This window comes from Lipotes vexillifer, unplaced genomic scaffold (genome assembly GCF_000442215.2).
Source record: "Lipotes vexillifer unplaced genomic scaffold, Lipotes_vexillifer_v1.1 scaffold240, whole genome shotgun sequence".
Lineage (NCBI taxonomy): Eukaryota > Metazoa > Chordata > Mammalia > Artiodactyla > Lipotidae > Lipotes > Lipotes vexillifer.
In genome coordinates, this window is record NW_006797481.1 from 6,352,771 (window position 1) to 6,370,055 (window position 17,285).

The following is a 17,285-nucleotide window of genomic DNA, read 5'->3' on the forward strand; positions in this document are numbered from 1 at the left end:
AAACCATTAAGACATTTATTTACATAAGTGAACAAAGTATGTGGAAAAGTCACACAAAGGCAAATCAGAGCAACTCTGAACCCGTATAACTTACTAACTGAGCAACGACATATAAATCCCCCACCCGAAGCTGTAGACTTTTAGTGAACTGACATACTCAAATGATGACACTGTAAAATGTTACAACTCTTTGGGAAAGCAATAAGGCAAACTCATTAAGGAAAATTAAATTGTTCACATTATTCCATTTAATAATCCCACTCCCAGGAACTTACCCTAATAAAATTGAAAATAACCTAAGTATTCAGCAATAGAGAAATGGTTTAAACAAACTGAAGTAATATGATTAAAATAATCATTGTCAAAACTAAATACAAATAGTAAAAGAATATGAAATTTAAAAAATAGTCAATAAAAAAGTATAGGTGTCTTCAGACTGTAATTATGTGAATAAAAGAAGGGAAAAAAATAATACGAAATTAAAGTTCTGAAGTCACTGTATCAGGATGGTGAGGATTCGGTAATTTTTCCATTTGGCAACATTTTCTTCAGTGTTTTCAACAAAAGAAAAAGATTGGTTACCATTTTTAAAAGTCACTTGTCTTTTCAAAAAATGTATACTCTTCTCCATTAGTAAATTATACATGTTAAATTTTAAGTTGAGAAATAGAGCAGAGAGGCCCTAGTTGTTTTATAGTCCTCTACTTGGACCTTAACTGGCAGTGTATGAAGACATACTGTAACCTGTACCATTCCAACAGAAAGAGGCAGCCACTGCCACCTTTGGTTACACAAACTGCAGGGTACTAGATACGAATATGTAAAACTGTAAGAGCTTCAATTTACAACTTTGTGTGTTTGGTGTTTTATTTAAGGCATTATGATAATGAACTCTTCCTTATAATTTTCTGTGTCATACTAAGAATGTTTTAATATTTCCATTTCCACTTGAAAAATGTTGCCAATACGCTGAAAGTGTTCTATTAAAGCATATAACTTTTTATATTGAGTTTATATTAGGTTAACCACAAATAAGATCACGTTTGTTTACATATTTCAAATTTATAAGTTAGAGGTTGCAAAGCAGCCACCTTTAAAAGAAAGACAATCCATAAAAATGTAAAAACTCTTATATGATGAAAAATTTAACAAGTCTTCCTTTTGAAACTATTTATTTGGATAAATGCAGTGGGATTTGAAAATTTCTACAGATGCTGCATTATATATTGCTTTCCTATAACAAAAATATGATGTACTCAATACATATAAAATTTACTATTTCAGAATGTGACTGTTTTCAAAACTATGGTAGAGAGAGACAGGGAACTTTCAGTAGGCTACCTGAATGAAAACGTTTGAGAATAACTGTTCTTAAACATTTAGAGCAGAAGGGATTAACTGGAAATGCAGGGCAGCAATCTCAGCATCTATAAACATCACTTGAAAGAGCAAATTGAAAGCAAAGTATCACAGGGATTAATACCCTATAAAGATGTATGAACAAGTACTAAAGAATAAAGAAAAGAAGTTTTTCAGTGAAGGCATTCTTTAGCTTAATTTTTTTAAATTAGGTTATTTAGTAAATTGGTACAGGGTGGTCGACTGTACTGATTAAATTACCAGGAAACTATCTCATAGCTGCCAAAACATAAGCCATAGGAGCTGTTCTGTGCTAATGGGAGAGTAGAGGTGAATTTAATTAAACATTTAGTCTTCTATTTACATTCCATTAGTGGTAGCAGCAATAATTTGGTTCCTCTACAAATATTTACAATAGAAGTTTATTAGCTTCTAAGATCTAAACAAACACAGCTATTACCAAGATAAGTGCAGCCTTATCAAAGAAATGTTCTTAATAATCATAAACTCTCCAAAACATGAGTTAAATAATGGCTTTTTCAAACATAGTTAAGGAATTTCAATAACCAGAGTCACGAGGAAGCCAAAATAAAGTCAAAGAAACTAATATACATTCACTTTGCCACACCAAAGAAACATTTAGCTCATATTTTTTTTCCTCTGATTAGAAAATGTGGTCAACTTTTTCAGAGGAAAAGACTTTGATGAGAGATCAAAATCAGAAAGTTGATTTTCCTGAATCCAATCTAACCACATAATAACATCCTAGAAGAACATTCGATAGTACAGCAAGAACTGAACAACTGCAAGGCTATTTATAATGTACAGCAGATAAACTGTGCACCATAGAAACCATAAATGATGGACATTTTTCCTCATGCAAAAAAAAAAAAAAGAATCGTTTGTCTTGGCACACACACAGCTTGTCATTCTGCACACAGGATGCAAATGTCAACCAGGAAATGCAGACAATCCCAAGCCAAACTTAAAATGTCTTAATCACATCATCTTCTCCCTTTATCTCATTTAGAGTTATATACTCACAGCTCAAAACTTGCTCATTAGACTCCTCAGGTTTTGATTTTTTAAGTGCCGTCTCCGCTGGGAGAAGGGATGAGCACTGCTCAAGAGACTGTGCAATGTCATCAATTGTCCATTTGTCTTCAGGAAGGGCGTGCTCCTCCAGTGTAAAGGGTCCCTGTTTGGTGCGGGTCAGCTCTAGCACATTGGCACAGGAAGACAGTTCTATGGCAACAAAAGGTGAAAAGAAAACACAAGGTAAATGATTCAGTATTTCATTCAAATACTGAAGCAACATAAATGATCCAGTAATTCGGAATTTCATCGGCTATAATTTTGCAAATGACAGAACCCGATTCAGACCTCTCAAAACCACCTCAAATGTAAAACTGTAAGTATCCAATATAAGAGCCAAGAGCCTTGAGATTAAGAAGTGATTAAGGAGCAAAATAACATTTAATAACTGACCCTAATAAACTGCTTTAAAATCTACAAGGAAGTTGCACACACTCTTCTTATTTGACCCACGAAACACCCCCATGAGGTAACTATTAGTCTCACTTTGCGGATGAGGTAATGTGACCTGTCCAGTGTCACAGCTGCCAGAAAATGGCGGGGCCAGAGCTGCAACTTCCTGGCTGTTTGTAAGACTATGGCTTCCAGCTTTTAAAAAAACTTGACTTGTAGCGATAAAAATAACTTTTAGAAGGGTTAATCTTTTCTTCTTATCCCTACTTTGAGTTAAAATATGTTATACTTGAAAAAAATGTTGGTCCTTAGATTCATTATTCACATCTTCATTTTCTATTCCTCTTTTTCTCCTCTCTCCCATTACAAGCATTTCACTGCAGCTGCTTACGCTGATAACTGTCTTCCATAAACCTATAACGCTTCGAAGGTGGAAGGGCAGCAAGAATCCAGTTCCTAAGGCCAGTACTCAGAGACATGGAAAACGGAAAATTCCTTCTTCCCATCAAAAAGGAATATTATTCTCTAAATGACAATTCATAATTCATCTTTATGCTTACCTTTGCCAATGTCACTGACCAAGCTTCTGATATAAAAACCTCCTCCACATTCAACATCTGGAATGTTAACAGTGACATGGTAAATTGCTAACTGCCTACGAAATCCACTTTACATAGAAATGATGCCCCTAAACAAATGTAAAAATGCACTATGCAAACAATCGAGTGATAAAACATTTATGCGCTAAAATATAAATTATTCATCCAGTAGCATATGTGTTTGTGAGACTGAAAAGTCAGAGTGTGGAGAAAGCAAACAGCAGAAACTCTTGAACACATTTTAAATTACATGGCAAGTCATACCACTTTAATACTTCAGCCTTGTTCATTTAATAGATTTTAAATAGTTAGAAATCTCAGCTTTGCTATTATGAGCTGCAGATTTAAAAAACTATTTTCAGATTTGTACATCTTTTTCATTTAATAGGCTTTAAATGGTTAGACATCTCAGCCTTGCTATCATGAGCTGTAGATTTTTAAAATATTTTCAGATTTGTACACTCAAAAAATACAACAAACAAAAAAACCCTTTTCAGTGACAGGAATTATGTTTGGGGTAATATACTACATGGAGAACTCAGCATATTTAAATGTTCTCTTGGAAATATTCCTGCAAAAAATCATGAAAGAACTTAAAATTACACAATGTACCAGAATTGAATGCATAACTAAACATCTTCTTAACGCAGTATAATACAAGTTTATTGGTTAAGAGCAGGGCTCTGGATTATTTTTATTCATCCAGAAGACATCCTGAAAAGAACTGTATTTTCACACAAAAGGACTACTTTCTGTTTCTAGCTTAGCATACAAATAAAGCTATTTGAGGGAATTTCTACATTCTTGTACTATATTTGACTTTGGTGAAAAGAGTCAAATTTGGACTACTACAAATTCCAGTGAACAAATGCAACTGGAAAAATTTGAGGTTTTTTTACTTTCATAGATAATATCTATTGTGCCAACACAGAGGCCACATTTTCATGGAATGGAGTGAAACATTTTTTAGTATGTTTCATTGTTTGCCTAATATTTTAGAATCAGGAAACTTAAGGAGTGACTTTTTAAGAAAATTGTACAAAACCCACAATCTACAGGAACTTAACGCACACTAAATAGTAATGTCAATGGGAAAAAAAGCAATGAAGTTCAGGAAAAAAGGTTTTGGGAAATTATGTCTACAAGGAATCCCATTCAGTATGTACCATGAAATTGGGAGCAGGGTCAATTTCAGGGAGCCTGAGGATTAATAAGAACTACAGCTTTTTTTTTTTTTTTTTTTTTTTTGTGGTACACGGGCCTCTCACTGCCGTGGCCCCTCCCGTTGCAGAGCACAGGCTCCGGACGCGCAGGCTCAGCGGCCATGGCTCACGGGCCCAGCCGCTCCACGGCACGTGGGATCCTCCCGGACCGGGTCACGAACCCGTGTCCCCTGCATCGGCAGGCGGACCCTCAACCACTGCGCCACCAGGGAAGCCCCAGAACTACAGCTTTTGATTCTCCACAGCTCTTATACGTTCAGGGCTTTAGCTAGGAGATCATAAAATTTCCAAAGAATAGAAAAAAACTTTTTGGGTTTTAAATTTATTTCAAATATGGATTATAAATAACTTCAAATTGATAATTTGAGTTAAAATTTACCACATGTCTAGGAATACACTTCTGCCTTACCCATTACTCCTATATTTTCATGATCTTTAGCAGTAATTTATTGGTGACAAAGAAGGGGGGGGGGGTCACTCCACTCTTAGAATTTCTTGTCCAAAAACTGAAAATGCATCGTTTTAAAAGGACAAATTAATGTCAATAAAAAACTGAGTGTAAACTATCAGGTACTAGCCAAAATGGGGAACAAGTATCCATAAGGTAATAAAATACAGAATACAAAATTTTGAAAACATGTACTCCTTACCTATTCTTCCCCATAGAGATCCAAAGTATGTTACTTCCAACTTTATAGTAAGATAATATAATATATGAAAAACTCAGACTATTTAGGACATTTCTGAACCTCCATATAGCTATAGGTATTCTCATTATTTGTGCTGTCAAAAAGGTATTAACAAATTCTAACCTTCTTTAAACTCAAATTTTTAAAAATCTCCAATATCCTAGGGATCCATTAAATTTACACAAAAGTAGCCAAATATAAAATAAAGGCACATGTAAATACAAATGTTCTCAAATTTCTCCATCTTACCTAATGTGAAAAATGGTGGCTGGAATTTTTGAAGGGAAAGACTGTACACGGTAACTGGCCTGGCAGGTTTTGCTTCCACGACTTCACCTCTCTTCATCAAAGTTGAAAGTCTCTGTCCATCTTTCTTTAATGCAGAATAGCTTGCAAGGTACAAGAGGGAGACAGGAAGAGAAGGAGAGAGGAAGAATAGAGAGAGATTGAGAAAGAAAGAGAGAATAATTCCAGATTACAGCATGGAAAGAAAGGATGATTAGCAGCCCTTTAGACTGAAAATCCTTCTAAGAATGAACTAATTTTTTCTTCTAATCTACTTCACAATGGTGTCACATACAGAGTTCCTAAATATCTTTGAGGCTAATACAGCTCATTCTGGCACTCAGTGAGCAATGCTGTCAATATTTCTCTTTAACCACCTTCCTGGAGATGGTCTATTCATGTCTTCACTAGTCCTCATTCTGGGTTAAGGGTCTCCAGTCACAATGATCTCAGCTATATTTCCTTGAAACAATATATTTCCATTATAATAATATTCATTTTCACATATAAGTTACCAAAATGTTTCCAAAGAGCAAATAAACAAATAACAGATCTTATCTTTGTGTGATTAAATTTTTCTAGACCACAAAATCCTTGGAACAATCACAGAGAAGAAAATTCTAAAACGATTCTTATAAATGTTTACTATATCTTAACAATAATGATCCAAAATAATGTTTATTCAGATCCTGCTACAATTTTTAAGTCTTCACATTTGAGACAAAATTATGAAGAAACATTTCTCCATAGATATTTCAGTGTTCTTGAAAACACTTAATATTTTTAAAAAACACAAAATATATTCTAAATTCTAAAAGAACTGTTAGTAATATATCCTGACACATCCTATAAGCCATTAAAAAAAAAAGGAAGCAATTTGCTTGAAATGGTAACATACACAAAAATACGGCTAAATGGTAAATCAATATCATTATACTTTTAATAAGTTATAATTCTCATCTGTTTCATTTATTGCCGAGAATTGTGAAGTATAAGATTCTGGGCCCAAAAGGAATGGGCCTGACAGGAAGTGCCAATTGGACTCTGAATCACAGCTCTGATGCCTGTACCAGACTGGACTGGTCCCTTCACAGCGATTCTGGGAAAAGTGACATCTCTGCTCTCCAGAACTGCCCTGATGTCTACAGATGGAATCAGAAGAACCAATAAATCCTGGAAGAGCACAGATGTCAGGCTGTGGCAATATCCAGAGACAGAGGAGACTACATCCCACTACCTCTTAGAGAGTGTCAGAAGCTCTGCACCCTGTCTGAATCAGGTTCACCTTACTTGATCATTTGTCAGATTTAAAACCTGCCTCACCATATAGTAAAAGGAAGCCCCTCCTCTTTTCTTTTTTCATTAAAGTGATGTTAGCCACTGGAAAATAAAATTAAACATTTATTCAAATTCATTAATTGAACTTACAGAGGAGGTACTTGCATTATATTCCCAGTAAATTTCTGTAGAATGCCTTCAATATCTTCCTGTGTTATTTTATCTGCCAAAAATGAACCAAAAAAGTGACACTAAAACAACCACAGAAGTACACGTGCTATTTTTACAGCACTGACAACTCTGAAAATTAAAGAAAACTTTCCAACAAAGCATTTATTACAATGTACGTTTTGCAGGTCAAATTCTACCCTATTGAGATGGATAAAATACATGCTAATGAGATAAAAGGGGGAAAGTCTTATATCGTCCAATATTAAGACTAAATTTAATTTCCTTTGCTTCATTTTTTTCTCCATTAAAAATGATCCAATCATCTTATATGCATTTACTACATACTTACTATGGCCTTCAGAAGACCTGAGAAAAATGTTGCATAAAGCTATCAGAATGGTCCTGCAGTGACCAAAAACAAAAATGCAGTGATCAGAAAGTAAGTAGAAAAATACCCGTAAAGTTCATTTCTAAGGTTTTCCAGGCATCAAATATTATAAATAACTGAATAGGTTATTGAAGATTATCAAGTACTAACAACATTTAAAATTTTACCTGATAGATTTCAAAACTGTTGTATGGTATGGTATACATTTTCCACACTCACATTAACTTTGTCCCCAAGTAAAGTTGTATTTATGTTTCCTTCACTGCTCTTGGAATTGCAGTCAGGAGTCTGACTTTTGCCTCAAAAATAAGCCAGTGCAAAAAGAAAATATACATAGCAAAGATTTTATCTGTCTTAGTCAGATAAAGCTTTTCAGCTTGTATTTGATACTCTTTCAAACAAAATGATGCAATATTAAAGTACTGTTCTATAATTTTAACAACTGAAAACTATAACACACTGAAATTCAATATTTGGGATTTTCACATACAGATAGATGACTATCCATATTTCATATTCACTAATAAACTAAGTTACAGAAATATTCTATAACTTGTTTAGGTTATAGCAATGGAAAGAAATTACAGTCTTCTTTTTCACTTTGTAGGAAATTTATTTAAACTTTTTATTCTGGTGTATACATGTCACATTTGATTTTATTTGAACAATATTAAACAAAAACTAACTAACGTGCTTTGAATTACTGTTTGAACACCAGAATAAAAGTTAAAAGACACCATGGGACATGTCCAGATTAATATCAATACAGCAAGAGAGTGGTAAACCTCAGTGTGACCTTGATCCTTACAAGCTAAACATGAACAAAAGACCAGAATCTACTAGACTCAGAGGAGAGCTACAGAGCTCAAAAGAATTTCTCCAACACCTAGCTCCAAAAAGACAGATCTGAAAAGCCTATTCTGTTCAAACTGCTTTTCAAACAGATGTATCTCATGATATGAATGGATTTTTCCATGAAAATTTTTTACTCTACTGAAACATTAAAACATAATTACTGGTGGCACCTTAGTTATGCAAAACTTCCAAATCTAGACAGCCAACACTACCACCATGCTGGCAATTGCTGAAAGAAATGCCACTGTTGATAAAATTGCTACAGTTCACAATCTAGTCTGCCACACATTTTAAAAATAAGACCAAACAGCTTTCTACTTCCGCCAAACTGGTGTCTTTACTGACATTCCTGCCAATGCGTGCTCCTTTGTCCTGCTTCAGTGGCTCTCTTTTACTGATATTCCCTCACACAAGGTGACAAGATGTACTCTTTCTCATTCTACTTCTGCCATGCATCCTAGGCATTTATGGTTTTGCTGTTCGTTCTGAAATTAATCATTCACAATTTTTAACTGTTACCTACTATAAATATGTAGGTATTACCTCACCAATGGAATTCTTATCTCCTTAAAGACAAAGATAGCTTTTCCTTTTATATAATGCACACAATTAAGATGGTACTAAAGACATTCTTGCTGAATTTAATTTGCTGATGAATAACAGAATCTCCAGGTTAAAAGAGCATTTAAAAGTCACCAAGGAGGGGCTTCCCTGGTGGCGCAATGGTTGAGAGTCCGCCTGCCGATGCAGGGGACGCGGGTTCGTGCCCCGGTCCGGGAGGATCCCACGTGCCGCGGAGCGACTGGGCCCGTGGGCCATGGCCGCTGGGCCTGTGCGTCCGGAGCCTGTGCTCCGCAACGGGAGAGGCCACAGCAGTGAGAGGCCCGCGTACCGAAAAAAAAAAAAAAAAAAAGTCACCAAGGAATCATTCATTTGATGTTCAAATCACCAGACAGAAAGCCTATGCAGCAAGTTATTTTACAATAAAAGCAAATATAATATTTCAGATATTTTTAATATGTAGTGAAGCATGTTGGCTATATCTGAAACATGATACTAGCCTGATCCAAATAATAATAATTGTCCCTACAAGAATAAAGACTCTACCTCCAAAGGATTTAAAAAGAAATCAAGAATAAAATCTCTAAAGCAAGTATATCCAATAACTGGCCAAAAGAAGGACCTTCAGTAGAAGATGATAGGTAGGACAGAAGTACCATAGAACTTGAGTAATTATTCTTTGTTTAGCAAATGAATAAATCATCAATGTGATAGTATTCATTTGAAATTAATTTTTTTAAAAGTCACTCCCATAAAATTAATATATACAAGACCATGTTACATGTTATTATTTGCTTAAAATTTATTGGCTCTTCCAGTGAACTTCCAACATGAAAGCTGGTACTTAACTGAACTATGGAGATAAAAGCAGGATGACGGATTTAAAAACAATATTCAGGGACTCCCCTGGCAGTCCAGTGGTTGAGACTTTGCCTCCCAATGCAGGGGGTGTGGGTTCGATCCCTGGTCGGGGAACTGAGATCCCACATGCCACATGACCAAAAAACCAGAACATAAACAACAGAAGCGATACTGTAAACAAATTCAATAAAGGCTTAAAAAAAAAATTCACCCAGGATAGAGTTAAATGGTTACTGGAGAAGCCTTGTCACCAAAAGCAGCTGTTAAACTGGAAAAAATACAGCAAACAATTGTTTTCAAACATTAGACAACACATAGCAAGGACTATCATCCCTGAGAGAAGGGGAAAAAAACAAGGTAAGGCCCACAATCACTTGCTTTTGCTTGGGGGTGCTTTCTGAACTGTACTGCAGGGAGGGGAATAACAAACAAAGCACTGAGCAAAGATCAGAATTTGGGGAAGCGGCAGCAGCTGGAATTTGAGAGCATTACACAGAGAAAGTGATGTATATAGGGGTCCACCTGAAACTGGCTAAATTCCAAGCTGTGCATATATACAGTGAGTCTTAACAAAGTCAAAAAAAGAGCTACTACCAAACCTCTTACAAGGCTGGAAGATGTCCAAATTCCAACCCCTCAGAATAATGAAACTTTGCTGAATACCCAAGCACTCGACAGACACCCAAGAAAAGCCATGCCTTTGGAGTAGGGCTAATGCAGACCTGAAAAAAAAGTCTACTTTAGACCCATCCTAACAAGGAATCTATACAAAAGTGACTAGAATTAATAAGTGAGTTCAGCAAGGCTGAAAGGCATAAGATTAATACACAAAAGTCATCTCCATCTATGTATATCTAGCAATGAACTATCAGAAATTGATATTTAAAAAGTCCAATTTATAATACCGTTAAAAAAACGAAGTACTTAGAGATTTCATATACAAAAGAAGTGAAAGACCTGTACATTGAAATCTATAAAAATATGGCTTTATTTTTGCAACTTTTATCTAAGTTTGATATTATTTCAAAATAAAAAGAAAAATCTTAAAGGAATACAATGAACAACTTTATACCAATAACTTGGAAATTTGAGATGCAATGGACAAATTCCTAGGGGAAAAATTATCTAGAATGACACAAGAAATAAAAAATATTAAGTTTGATAGCTAGTAAAGGAATCTAATCCATGATTAAAAGGCTTCCTAATAAAGAAAACTCCAGAATCAGATGTCTACCAGTAAATTCTACCAAACAGTAGAAAAAGAAATAATGCCAATCTCACATAAATTCTTCCAGAGAATAAAAAAAAGAGAGAGAGAATACTCCCCAGCCCATTTTATGAGGTTGGTATAACCCTGATATCAAAACCAGTCAAGGACATTAAGAGAAAGGAAAAATACAGGGTAATCTCACTCATAGACAAAAACGCAAAAATTCTAAACTAAATATTAGCAAACTAAATCCAACAATTTATGTAAAGGATAGCATATTATGATCAGGCTGGGATTATTCTGGAAATGTAAAGCTAGTTTAATATTTGACTAAGGAGGAAAATCAACAGACAAAAAAAAAAAATTGATAAAATTCAATGGCTGCTCATGATTAAAAAAACAAATGGCAAATTAGGAATAGAAAACCATTTCCTTACTTTGATAAGAAAGCTATAAAAAAACCTATAAAAGAAAATCTATAAAAGTCAGGTAGCAGGGCCTCCCTGGGGCGCAGTGGTTAAGAATCCACCTGCCAATGCAGGGGACACGGGTTCGAGCCCTAGACCGGGAAGATACCACATGCTGCAGAGCAACTAAGCCCATGCGCCACAACTATTGAGCCTGCGCTCTAGAGCCCGCGAGCCACAGCTACTGAGCCCGTGTCCCACAACTACTGAAGCCCAAGCACCTAGAGCCTGTGATCCACAATAAGAGAAGCCACCGCAATGAGGAGCCCGCGCACCGCGACGAAGAGCAGCCCCCGCTCACCACAACTAGAGAAAGCCTGCGCGCAGCAACGAAGACCCAACGCAGCCAAAAATAAATAAATAAATAGAAAAGGTAGGAAAACTTGCTCTTTCGGATAACAAGACTTATTCTAAAACTATAGCAATTAAGATAGTTTGGTACTTAGCACAAAGATTGATTTTTAATAAATGGTGAAAAACACTGTTCAGAAATAACAGAAGGTGTCAGGATAGAGAATAAAAGAAAGGGCCCTATTAATATCGTTTGAACGTTGCGTCTACTGAGCTACAGACTCATTTTCTATGGCTAAAAATATTATTTGTCTAGATAGGATAAAATGACCTAAGATCATTCACTTGCCATTTACTGCATACTGCCTTACTTTATCCAGATGTCAGTTGTTCTCAACAGGTTAATTAAGAACCGTACTTTTGATTGTTATAATGACTGGGTAGGGTGACGACATCAGCAGCAGTTAATAGGCAAGGACCAGGGATGCTGGATTTCCTGCAATGTGCAGTGGTACAGCACAGTGAAGAACTGTCCTATGCCCTTCATGACTTCTGGAGGTCTGCCAGATGTTCATGTGGGTGAAAGTCTGTTTATAATGACCTTAGGCTAGAACATAACTCCAGTTCCCATTTAAACGCAGAATGTTTTGTACAGTCTCACATATACTGAACTTTCCAGCACTGAGTCATCAGTACAACATTCCTGTCAGTCCGCATTTGACTTGTGGCATTCACGGTGATTTATGTATAAGTATCTGTTATATATAATATATATATGACTACTTCATGAAGACTTTCCATGTAGTAATATCTGTGTATTTACATAATGATGTATCTATTTTACTATAAATTACCTTTATCTCTTCTTTATAGTCCACTTACTGTATTAACATTGTTTTTTTTTTTTAACGTGTAGGTAGTGGAGAATACTCTGACTTTTATTTCAGGATAATAAAGAAGCCATTAGAAAATATAGGTTATAGGTCTTCGTATTAGTTCAAAGAGGGTTGAGAACATAGGTCCTAGTTCTCTATATGACAGAAGTTCCTTAAGGAAACAGGGTAGGTCTTATATTTGTCTTCCCCCTGGTACCCTGCTGTAGAGCTTAAACAGATGACAAACATTTACTGATTTACAGAAATCATACAGAAAAATCATGTCAATCAGCAAAATTCTCTGAGCTCTCATTTTCTGGGACTACAAATACTATTCAATAAACTATAGGGAGCTCTCCCTTTCAGGGCCTAAAGAAAGTTGCTTTTCAAGATTATAATGAGATGATTTTAACAAACTAATATGCTTTCTTTAAGGTAAGTAAATAAGGTTATAAATGATACAATACAAAGTAGAGTTTGTAAAAATTCCAAAATGCTTAAGGGCAGGAAGGAAGAGTATGTTTAAGTAGTTTCATCACCCTGGTCCTCTTCTAATATCACCTACTCAACGAACTGCACCATCATGTAACCAGTTTTACAACCCAGAAACCTAGGTTGTGGTTAACAACCTCCTCTCTGTCATTACCCCATCCAACCAAGTCTCACCAATTTTACTTCCTCACCATTCTTCTAATTATATGTGTACCGACATATACTGTAGGATACTCTGGAAATCGCTGACATCCTCCTAGGCCACCTGAATCTTAAAAGCATTCTGGCTGAAGATTGCAGTTGGGTTTCCATTAAGTGAGCATCTGCTATTATTCCATAATAATAATAATTTCAAGGCTAATTCAACATCTATTTTTAAAAGACTCGAAATAAATCAGTGATTTTTCTTTTCATTTTGGTGCTTGATTAATCATGCAAGATACTAAGCCAATGTTAACAGGACAAGTGAAGCTATTATGAACAAGAAGGTTGGTCTCACTACTAGGGTAATATGTAATATATATTAAGACCACTCAACACAAAAACATAGGGAAGCAGATGCTAGACTGCCTATAGGTACATTAAAAAAAGATAACATTAAGCCCAGGCAGAAAAGAAACCCAGGAAGCTTACAAATAATTCACAATTGATGACACAATAATGTGGGTGAACTGACTGTACAAAAACCACAACTGCTGCTTTATAAATAGCATAAGCACTATGAGAATTGCTAGGAAACCATTTCATTTATCTATCCTTCCTTAAAGTAGTGCAAGAAGGAATGGTAGAAAAATTAAGGTGGGCCCCAATGAGTTCTGCTTTATTGCTAGAGAAACAGCTTTCCTTTTGTCTTATCTTTTTACATACTCCAAAAGCATAGAAATATGATCAGTTTTAAAGTACTAAACCTAGTACATTTATTTCAACAGCTAAGAGATAATTATAAAAAACAAAACCAAAACAACAACAATGGCAAGATGCAGGTAAAATCTAGCAAGAGAGTTTCTCTGCTTTGTTTCACATTCATTAGGAAAAATGTCCTAAATCCTAGCTATAAATGGTTTTTGGCAAGGGAGTTATTTGGAAGAATTCTGCACATTAAAGAAAAACTGATCATAGGAAAAGAGGTAATTATTATAAATCTTTATTAACAGACATACCAAACAATCAAATACATTTTTCCAACCTTCTTAACCCAAAGAAATGTACTGACAATTAAAATCACTGGGAATATGAGATTTATTTTAAATTCTGAATTCAGAGAAACTTTCTCTAAATATTAAAAACAAGGACTACCTAAGATGAACTTCATACCGTAAGGTTTTTCTTCTGTTACTTTCCCTGTAGAATCTAGCGTGTCAGTGGCTTTCCCCAGTTCGCCAGTGGCAATATACCTCTAGAGGAAGAGAAACAAGGGAGAGAAATAGGCCATAAGGTAAAGAAGAACTGTTATGCATGTATTAAAGTTTATACAGAACCTTACTAATACTACCTGATACAAAATAAAGTCAAAAATCAATAGACTGTAATTGCTTTGTTAGTTTTTTTATAAATTTATTTATTTATCTATTTATTTTTGGCTGCATTGGGTCTTCGTACGTGCTTTTTGCTCTAGTTGCAGTGAGTGGGCTTCTCATTGTGGTGGATTCTTTTGTTGGGAGCACGGGCTCTAGGCAGGCGGGCTTCAGTAGTTGTGGCACACGGGCTCAGTAGTTGTGGCTCGCGGGCTCTAGAGCGCAGGATCAGTAGTTGTGGTGCACAGGCTTAGTTGCTCTGCAGCATGTGGGATCTTCCCGGACCAGGGCTCGAAGCCGTGTCTCCTGCGTTGGCAGGCGGGTTCTTAACCACTGCGCCACCAGGGAAGCCCCGCTTTGTTAGTTTCTGATAGGTGGGAAGTATTGTACAGATTGAGGAACATTCACAAACTTCCCACACCAGCCAACATGACAAGGAAAAGCCTGATTTTATTGATAATCATGGCTTATAAATATACTGTTACTGTAAAAACAAATTTTTTTAAACCAGTTTTCTACTGGGCAGTTTTGATTTTGAAGGAAAATTTTCAAATACACCTATGAGTAGAGAGAATGGTACAATAATCCCCTACCTAGTCATCTCAAGATTCAATGATTTTACCATACTTAAAAGTAAAATTAATTTTTAATTAATCAATTTATTACTTCTTACATGAAATACCAAGAGTAATCTTAGTAACTTGTTTATGCATTTAAACAAAAGCTAAATACGTAGAAAATAAGGCGAAACTAGGATAGCATAAGTAATGTACATATGTGTTTCTTAATAAAGAGAAACTGCTACTTCTTAAGCTCTGTGAAAGGATAAAAGTCACTTCTCAGAACTGCTCATTATTCACAAGTGAAGAAGATTCACAAGATCACTGAGTTAACTGAGGACTGTTCTGCTTCCCATCTCAGGCCACACTTACACTACATGTCCTTTGTATTCCTCTCTTTCGATCAAATTCAAATTTTATTTGGAGGTTCACATGAAGCAGTGAGAAAAATGCAAGGAATATAATTCCCACTGAAAAGAATATGTAGTTACACTGAGCAATTTAAGCTGGAGAACTTTGCAGAATTATGTTTATTAATGATAAGCTTATTACGCCACCACACCGAAAACATGTGGTTTTGAATATCTTCATTAAAAAGCAATAGCTCTATACAGTTCATAAATGTAAGTCCTTCAAAATTTTCAATATAGTACTTATGAAATGTATGAATATTAATAGAGTGTAAAGAAAAGGTACAAATTAGACTACCTCTGGAGAAAGTAGATTAGAGATGCTCTAATCTCCGAGAGTTGCTAAGTTTCAGAGGAACATTATTCAAGTCACACTTCACAGTTGACATTGACTGGTTAACCTAAAAATGCTACTGTACACCTGGGGAAAATTACTGCCCTCTGAAATATCCCAGGGGAAAAGTTTGTGTATCCCAATGATAACACTTGTTCAAGGGTTGGAGGGGGATACAAAGCTACTTTCTGATGAAATGTTGGCTTTGCCTACAGGTACTATTATGGTTTATCTCTGCATATATATATACCTTATATACCTGTAAAATGCTAGTTAAGAGTCTTTATATGGCGTCAATGATTTCCTAATAGAACATCAACCCTTCCATTGCTCACTGGTTTCAAAAGCACATATAAGTAACCAACTTTTAATCAGCAATATAGAAAGCTAATAAAGATAATACTCCAAAACCTCATCAAAGTCTGTTACTTCAAAGTACATCTGTCATCCAGATTCTGCTGAATGACTGGTTTAAAGAAAGTATAATTTAGGGAAGAGAGTAAAGGGACTATGCATCTATTGCCTTCTTCTAGGTAATCTATATTCCATAATTAGATCAAGTTACGTCAAAGGGATGTATTAGCCTAACCCCCTTAGAATCCTTTTACCAAAGTTATATTTCGTGCAGATCCACTTCTTCACCTGTTGTAAACTATTTTGAGATCCACTATCTGTCACTCTATATTCCTTACTGTAAGAAATTTCTTTCTGACTATAATGCCCAGAGTAAAGTCTCTTCATTAAAAAACTGGCATGCTTTCTCTTTCTAATGAATGTCGTATTTTTGCCTAGGCCACCAAAAATCACAGATAGAAATAAAAGCAACGAAATTAACTGTATTCAAGATTTCCAACAGAAATTGCTTGAATAAAATTAATGTCTATGGAACATGTAGCCAGAGGGACCCAAGAGGCCTGAAACTCAGGAGAGAGAGATTTGGGGATAGTGAAACACTTGAGAATAGTAATAACAGTATTTATTGAGCAACTTTTGTATAACCTGCACTGTACAGAAAACCTATATGCTTTATGTACACATTACACTCATAATCCCAAAAGAGAATGCAGTGAGAAAAAAATGACTCAAGAGAAAGTTGATCATTGGCAGAGCAAGGCTTTTACCATATGACAAGAGAGAAAGCTAATGACAAAGACAAGGAAGGGCTCTTTTCTTAAATCTTACTCCAATCTGATTGGGAAGGAATGCATGAAAGGAGTGGGGTGGTCTAAATAATCTGTGGTCTTCACAAAATGGAGGCAAATTAATCTCATGGCCTAAAGATTTTAGGTAAAGGTCAGCACTCCACCCATTAATTGATAGTGTTGTATGAACTGGTATTTATTACATTGAACAGGATTCTAAGGATATTTCTTGG

General features: G+C 35.5%; 1 protein-coding gene across 1 annotated transcript in view; it reads right to left on the bottom strand.

Annotated features, from left to right (window-relative positions):
- Positions 1 to 1,879: 1,879 nt before the first annotated feature.
- TRUB1 (TruB pseudouridine synthase family member 1) overlaps positions 1,880 to 17,285 on the bottom strand; it is a 29,486-nt gene continuing 14,080 nt past the window's right edge. Inside the window, exons 4-8 of the mRNA XM_007469607.1 lie at positions 14,407 to 14,488; positions 7,072 to 7,144; positions 5,608 to 5,747; positions 3,408 to 3,464; positions 1,880 to 2,604 (exon numbers count right to left, since the gene is read on the bottom strand). Of these exons, the coding sequence (XP_007469669.1) occupies positions 2,345 to 2,604; positions 3,408 to 3,464; positions 5,608 to 5,747; positions 7,072 to 7,144; positions 14,407 to 14,488 (612 nt within the window). The 3' untranslated portion in view covers positions 1,880 to 2,344. The remainder of the gene's footprint in view (positions 2,605 to 3,407; positions 3,465 to 5,607; positions 5,748 to 7,071; positions 7,145 to 14,406; positions 14,489 to 17,285) is intronic.